The sequence below is a fragment of the Lolium rigidum genome, chromosome 4, assembly GCF_022539505.1.
Source record: "Lolium rigidum isolate FL_2022 chromosome 4, APGP_CSIRO_Lrig_0.1, whole genome shotgun sequence".
Lineage (NCBI taxonomy): Eukaryota > Viridiplantae > Streptophyta > Magnoliopsida > Poales > Poaceae > Lolium > Lolium rigidum.
Genome location: NC_061511.1, coordinates 7,276,728 through 7,283,883, shown reverse-complemented (window position 1 = coordinate 7,283,883; position 7,156 = coordinate 7,276,728). Strand labels below are relative to the sequence as shown.

General features: G+C 53.8%; 1 protein-coding gene across 1 annotated transcript; it reads right to left on the bottom strand.

The window, feature by feature from the left end:
* Positions 1-2,559: 2,559 nt before the first annotated feature.
* Positions 2,560-4,623, bottom strand: LOC124708500 (leucine-rich repeat extensin-like protein 3). Its single transcript, XM_047240185.1, has one exon. It carries the CDS (start codon positions 4,418-4,420, stop codon positions 3,182-3,184), a length of 1,239 nt encoding a protein of 412 aa, XP_047096141.1. The 5' UTR covers positions 4,421-4,623; the 3' UTR covers positions 2,560-3,181.
* Positions 4,624-7,156: the final 2,533 nt, after the last annotated feature.

Here is a 7,156-nt window from a genome sequence, read left to right as displayed (position 1 = left end):
CTTCGACCGTTCCCGACGAGGCGTTTGGGCTCTCCAGACCACTTCGCGGACCATTACGGCGGTTCAAAGCGACGAGGGCACTCCGACGGTTGCCCTTCCCGGCGACACCGTCGCTATGCATGCGGTGGGTGAAGGCGACCATGGGCTCGCCACTGGGAAAATGGGCCTCCCCAGGCCAAAAAAATACATCCATCCGGCGCTAAATAGCGCCGGATTTCGGCCTGGGGAGCCCCAACGGCTGGGGATGCTCTCACTCACGTGGACATGATTTATGTAGCCGACGCTATTTCTCAGCTCAGATTGATGATTTCGACAGCCATTCTGTTAGAGCATCTCCAGTCGCGTCCCCCAAAGCGTCCCCCAAAGGGATTTGGGGCGCGTCGGACAAAAAAACGTTCTCAGCCGCGCGCCCCAAAGGCCTTTTTTGTCCGGCGCGGCCCGATACGGTGTCCGGCGTCCCGAGCCCGTCCCCGTCCCACAGGGGACGCACCGGACACGCCGGACACGACGAAATGAGAGGCGAGGAGGCGCGGGGCCGACCCGTCAGCGGCTCGGACGCTCAACCGCCACATACGTAGCGACGGTGCAGTTGCCGGGAAGCGGAACCGTCGCATTGGCAACCGCGTCGACGACGCGCCAACCCCGCCGGAATGGAGCGCCGACTCCTCGGAAGAGCAACCGCTGCTCTCTTCGACTTGCGCCGCCGTTCATCCGCGCTCAATAAGACCCGTACGTACACCGTCATTCATCCAAGCCTCCATCCGACACCTCCGGCGACGATGAGCTACATCTCCCGGCTCCGTCCAGACACCTCCGGCGAGGGAAAGCACGGCGCGCTGGCGCCATTGGTGGGACAAAGCCGGGACGCCGGCGGCGGCGACGATTCCCCGCCGCCGGTTGACGAGCGAGGAGGAATGGCTGGGCTGGGAGGAGGAGGAAGAAGAGAGCGAGGCCGCGGCGGCGGCGGTGGCCCGTGCGAAGGCGAAGGCGGCCAAGGCGAAGGCGGCCAAGGACAAGGCCGCCAAGGCCAAGGCCGCCAAGGCCAAGGCCAAGGCCAAGGCCAAGGCGCAGCCGACGAGCACCGGCGACGACGACGCGTCGAGCGCCGACACCGCCTCTTCGGAAGAGGTGACGAGCAGGAAGCGCCACCGCGGACGACGACGACGAGGCGGGGCCATCAGCGAAGAAGAAGAAGTAGATAGTTTATATGTATTTAATTATATTTTTTCGAAGTTTTATATATAATTTGTTTATGTTCAACCAATTTGAATATTATTAAATAGTTTCTTTCTAGCCAAAAAAAATACTTTTAATGTTTGGGGGCGGCGTTTGGGGGACGCGGCTGGGGAGCGACGTCCCCCAAACGCGGCACGAACAAAACACGTCCCCCAAACGCTCAATCCGGCGCGGTTTGGGGGACGCGGCTGGAGATGCTCTTACTCCCCATGGTTTCTTTGCTATGTAGTCTACACGATTTTGGCAGCCGTTTAGTCGGTCGCCATATTTTCAGAAATCATGTCTCGCTCAAGTAGACACAAACTTCGTCATGCGATTAGTTATTCGAAAAGTCATAGACTCGATTTTGCCAGCCCTTTGGGTTAGCCGGCACTGTATCTGATAACATAGTTTGTACCGTAGTTGTTAACCCACGTCTGCGTCAGGAGACACTTGAGTGTGAAGGATTTGCTAATTTGTGGTGGATAATTTGTCAAACCTAGCTGTAGTGGCCAGCACAAAATGGCCTACATATATGTAGGCTCTTAGGGGTGCTAATATAGTCTTGATCAACAAGCAAACTATGGGATGAGTGTAAGAAATTAGGGTTAAAATCTATTTTGTATACCCTTTTATTTCTGTATCTTATGGGGGTGCCGCTCACAATGCATAGATACCGTCAAGTAACTTTTTTTTTCGAGGAATGACGGGGGGGAAGAGATCCCCACCGCTTGTTATTTATTTCCCGAAATGACTAGGCAGTCAATCCATCTTTACATGGCGGTGGAGAGAGGTACACAGGGGGTAGGGGTAGACGAGCCGACCACACACGAGATGATCAAGCAACACATGTAAGTAAATACGGACGGAGCATATCCAAAGGAGCTCGCTCCTCCACTCTAAGACGCCATCGCCAAACGGTGAGGTCATCGCAAGCCCTCCGAACCACCAAGGCCATCGCCGAGTCACGCCCATTGAAAACACGGTCGTTCCGCGCTTTCCAAATGGACCAAAGGAGAGCGGCGATGGTAGAATGCCAAGCGGGACGTGAATGGGCGCAGGTAGATCCCAAATCGAAGAAAGCCCGGGCGGGATGGAGACCCCAAGGCGGCTCCAAAGGGTCACCGCCGTCTGGCAGAGGAAGAAGAGGTGCCGCCCGGTTTCGACCTCCGGGCAGGCAGCACCGTCAAGTAACTGAAAGTTCAGATTACAGCAAGAGGATTGGTGTGGAGGATGTAAAAGAATATTGATAGATACCCGTCAAGTAACTGAAAGTTCAGATTACACCAAGGCGATTGGTGTAGAGAGGATGTAAAAGAAGTTTAATGCAAAGAAAGACCAATCTGACAACAGTATATGATATTATACATACCAAGAAGTCATACAAAACTATAAGAACAGAGTGGCAGTTAGGAGAACAAAATCTCCAAGGGACTCAACTAAATATCTTATAATAATCAAATAGTAGTGGTGAGTAGCTGTGACACAAGAGGAAATCAGTACTCCCGACAAATCTCTTGATCTAGAAACTTATCTGTGACCCTCAACCGAAGCTTAACTGAACCACTCAAGCTTCATCACTCTATAGCAGTCTATACAACCATGGATTGCTCAGTCCCACCTGAAGAAGCTGTCTCTCTCTCTCAACCAGATTATTATTCACAACCCAATTAGCCATCAATCCAAAGCTTTTTAATTCCAGATTTCCCCATCACCAAGCTCCAATCCTTTTCGCCATGAGCGCCGCGCTAACGGATCGAGGACGGCGATGCGGAGAACAGACACCAACCAATGCAAAAAAAGAAAGGAAGAAAAGGATATATGCACCGTGTTCTTCTTCTTTACTCCGGTAGCTATCAATCGAGAGCTAGTAATAATATACTATCCAGGAACAACAATGACCACGTACACTCGGGTGAGGGAAAGTGGAATTGGTAATGCTTGTGTTGTGAGGGCCGGATCATCATCATCTGTAATGTGCAGGCGGCGGCGGCGAGGCGTACGGCATGGGGTACACCGGCGGCAGCGGGCCGGGGTACGCTGGCGGAGGCGGGGGTGGCGGAGGCGGGACGAAGGGGTTGCAGTGGAAGGCGGCGCAGTCGACGGGCGGGCGGGCGTAGAAGGCGGCGCACTGCTGCGGCATGCGCTGGGCGGGGCGGTCGGGGAGGCAGTTCCGGCGGTCGGAGGCGGGCGGCACGACGCGCGCGCAGGAGGGCGGCTCGCCGGTGAAGAAGTTGTAGGCGAAGGTGAAGTTCTTGAGGCGGGGAAGGTCGCAGACGGCCTCTGGCACGGTGCCGGAGAGCAGGTTGTGCGCGACGTCGAGCTGCTCGAGCTTGCGCATGCCCGCCACCTCGGGCGGCAGCGGGCCGGCGAGGGCGTTGAAGCTGACGTCGAAGACGGTGAGCTCGCGGAGCATGCCGACCTCGGGCGGGAGGCAGGAGGAGAGGCCGTTGTCGATGAGGAGGATCTCGTTGAGCGTGGCGGACATGTTGGCGAGGCTGGCCGGGAGGCAGCCGCCGAAGCGGTTGTTGGCGAGGACGAGGACGGAGGCCGGGGAGTTGCCGAAGTTGTCCGGGAGGGCGAAGCGGAGGCGGTTGTGGTTGAGGAAGATGGCGTCGAGCGGGCGGTCGAAGAGCGAGGGCGGCACGCCGCCCTCGAAGTCGTTGTAGCGGAGGTCGAGGAAGCGGAGGGAGGGCAGGTCGAGGACGACGTCCGGGAAGGCGCCGACGAAGCGGTTGTTGCTGAGGTCGAGCTCGTGGAGGAGGGCGAGGCGGCGGAGGGAGTCGGGGAGGAGGCCGCAGAAGCGGTTGGAGTTGAGGTGGAGCAGCGCGAGGTCGCAGAGCAGGCCCAGCTCCGAGGGGAGGTACCCCGCGATGTCGCCGTGGTTGAGGTCGATGCCGGCGACGGCGAGCTCGCCCGACCCCGGGGCCGGCGCGCAGTAGACGCCGGTGTAGTTGCAGACGCCCGGGCCGGACCAGTCGCCGGTGAGGTTGCTGGGGTCGGAGAAGATGGCGTGCTGCTTCCACGTCTGCAGCGCCAGGTACGCGTCCCGTAGGCGCGGGCTAGGGAACTGCCATGAAGGGTTCACCTCCACCGCCGCCATCGCCCTGCCTCCTTCCGCCCATACGCCGGCGGCCCGCGGTTCGCCGCAGCTGATGCCGGCGATGGCGAAGAAGCAGAGGAGCAGCACCACCGCCGTCCTCATCTCATCAGCCTAGATTTGTTACAGCAGGAAGAAGCGAAGAGAGCCGCGCAGTGCAGGTGTGAGATTTGGCCGGAAGGGAAATGTGTTGTGGCTGGATGGAGAAGCGGCGAGAAGAGTCCTTGGAGGAGGGGGAAGTGGGAGGAAGAGGAGGACAGCTATGGCACAGCTCAGAGGTAGAGCAGTGAGGTGTGGTGCGGAGGGATGTTTGGGACGCGTAGCAGAGTGAGAAGCGCGGCGTAGGGCCATTTATGGCGGGTGGAGAAGATTTATGAGATAGGTTTGGGTCCCCCCTGCGTTTGTCTCCGGATTACGTCGATTTCGACAAATTTGACCCTTTTCGAAAGTTCAGCACGATTTGATCTCTTTTTCAAAAATATTCAAAATCTGACTCTTTTTAGTAGCGCCTTTCCCAGGGGAGCTACCCTCTTCGCCGTAGCGCCAGCGACCCTGGCGCTGAACTTGTGCCAGCGTGGCGCGGCTGGGCCCACAATTCGCAAGATCAACTCCATTCATGGGGGCGCTACCCTTTTAAAGTTCAGCTCCCTCAAGAGTGGAGCTACCCTTTTAAAGTTCAACTCCCCTCGCAGGGGCGCTACCCTTTGGAATATGTTAAGTCGCGTGGGCCGCCCCCATCCGCTCCACCTACCACTTACCCCTCACACCCCGACCAGGAAGAAACTAGAGCGTGTCCCCCTCTCTCTCCCCTCTCAAATCTTCCCCCAAAATCCCCTAGATCTGAAGGTTTCTTTGGTGGATTTTGGTCCCCCCCCCTTGATGCAAAGAGGTGTTCTCTCCCATCCACTTCATTTTGTCCAATTGATATCATGTTTTTGGTTCTATTTTGGTAAATCTTGGTAACCCTAGAAAAATTGATGTCATGTTCTATGTTCTATTGTTGTTGTATAGTCCATTGGTGGTTTGTATGATGTCTATGTAAGATTTGTAGTTTATGGTTAGCCCTAGATCTATTTAGTGACATAGATGTAGTTAGGGTTAGCCCTAGAACTATTTGGCCACCATTCTATCTTCTTTTTTTATTGTTGAAATGCATATGTTATAATGTAATATATGTATAGTTGATGCATTTGGGTTGTTGTTATTTGGTTATAGATGGCGAGAATTGTGAGTGTCCACTATGTGGACAAGGACGAGTTCATGAAAGGCAATGTCGAGTTAGACCCCAGATGAGGTTGTGATGGTGTTTGAAAGAAGTCCCAACTATGCCAGAGGTTGTGGAGAAAGTGAGGATTGAGTTGAAATGGATGAGCCCAACCGATGACATAGAATTGGAGGGAAGGTATAATGTTTCTTTTGGTATGCACAATCGTTGGAAGACAATGAAGCTCAACTCAGATGAAAGGTGGAGTGCATACAAGGAGGTGGTGGCCGAATCGCAAGATAAGGCTCTCGAGTTATTTGCCACAAAGAAGGTATCATCGCGGCCACACTTGGACTTGAACCGGCATGCCTCCCTAGTTCATGGTAGGAGCCCGTTTGTTGAACCCGATGTTGACATCTCAACAAGTAGTCCTCCTCCGATGACCCAAGATGTCATGACCCAACAAGAAATCAGCCAACCACCGAGCCCGATTCGCAATGGCAATTATGAAGCAATGGAAGAAGATAATGATGACTACGAGGGCGACGGGTCCGAGGGTGATCCCAATGACAATGTGGTTGGTGATTTGGATATTTATTGTGCGCAAAGAGGACATGGACCATGGCATACCTTATAACCGATGCTACGCATCGGAATCAGAGGATGAAGGTCCCGAGGAGGAGCTTGATGAAGAGGGGTTCACGGCTAAAGAAGTCGAAATTTTCAAGAAGGTAGTTGGTCGGGGTCATCGGATACCATTGTTCCGTGATCTTAGTCTTGCAAATAAAGCCGTGGTAGACGGTGGTGAGACCTTTGTGCTCGGACAAGGCCAAGTTCGAAGCGGGAGATGAATCACAAAAGGTATGGGATCGAAAAAGGAGTGAAGTTTGAAACCTCGTTTGAATTTCAAATATGGATCATGGAGTATGCGGTTAAGTATTTCCGTCCATTCAAGGTGGCTCACTCAGACGTGAACAAGCGTTACACTGTTAGATGTGAGGATGGCCGGTGTCCATGGGTTGTGCGTGCAAGACCATTTAAAGGAGGGCCGCAATGGCACATATCAAGTTGTGTTTCGACTCATATGTGCGAGGGCAAGGACCTCGATGACCCGGAAGAGAAATATGTTCACCGGCAGTTATCATCCAATTTTATCGCTTACAAACTATCGAATAGCATTAAGACACTCCCAACAATGACAATCAAGCAAGTCATTGATATAGTGAAGTCACATTTTGGTTATGAGGTGAAGTATGGGAAGGCATGGAAGGCTAAGCGAGCCGCATTTAAGATGTTGTACGGTGATTGGGAAGAGGCATACAACCAACTCCATCGGTTGTTGGGAACGATGGCGGCTACCAACCCGGGGATGTATCATGTGGTCGAGCCTTTTGGGCATAAAACTAGAGAGTACAAAGGTGCAACAGTCCGAGTATTTGGCCGTGCATTTTGAGCCTTTCAGAAATCTGTAAGGGCATTCCAACACTGTATGACGGTCATCTCAGTTGATGGCACTTTTCTGACCGGACAATTCAAGGACACATTACTGGTTGCAATAGGTAATAACGGAAATAATCGGTTGTTGCCTTTGGCTTTTGCCTTGGTTACTGCTGAGAATAACGATAATTGGGAGTGGT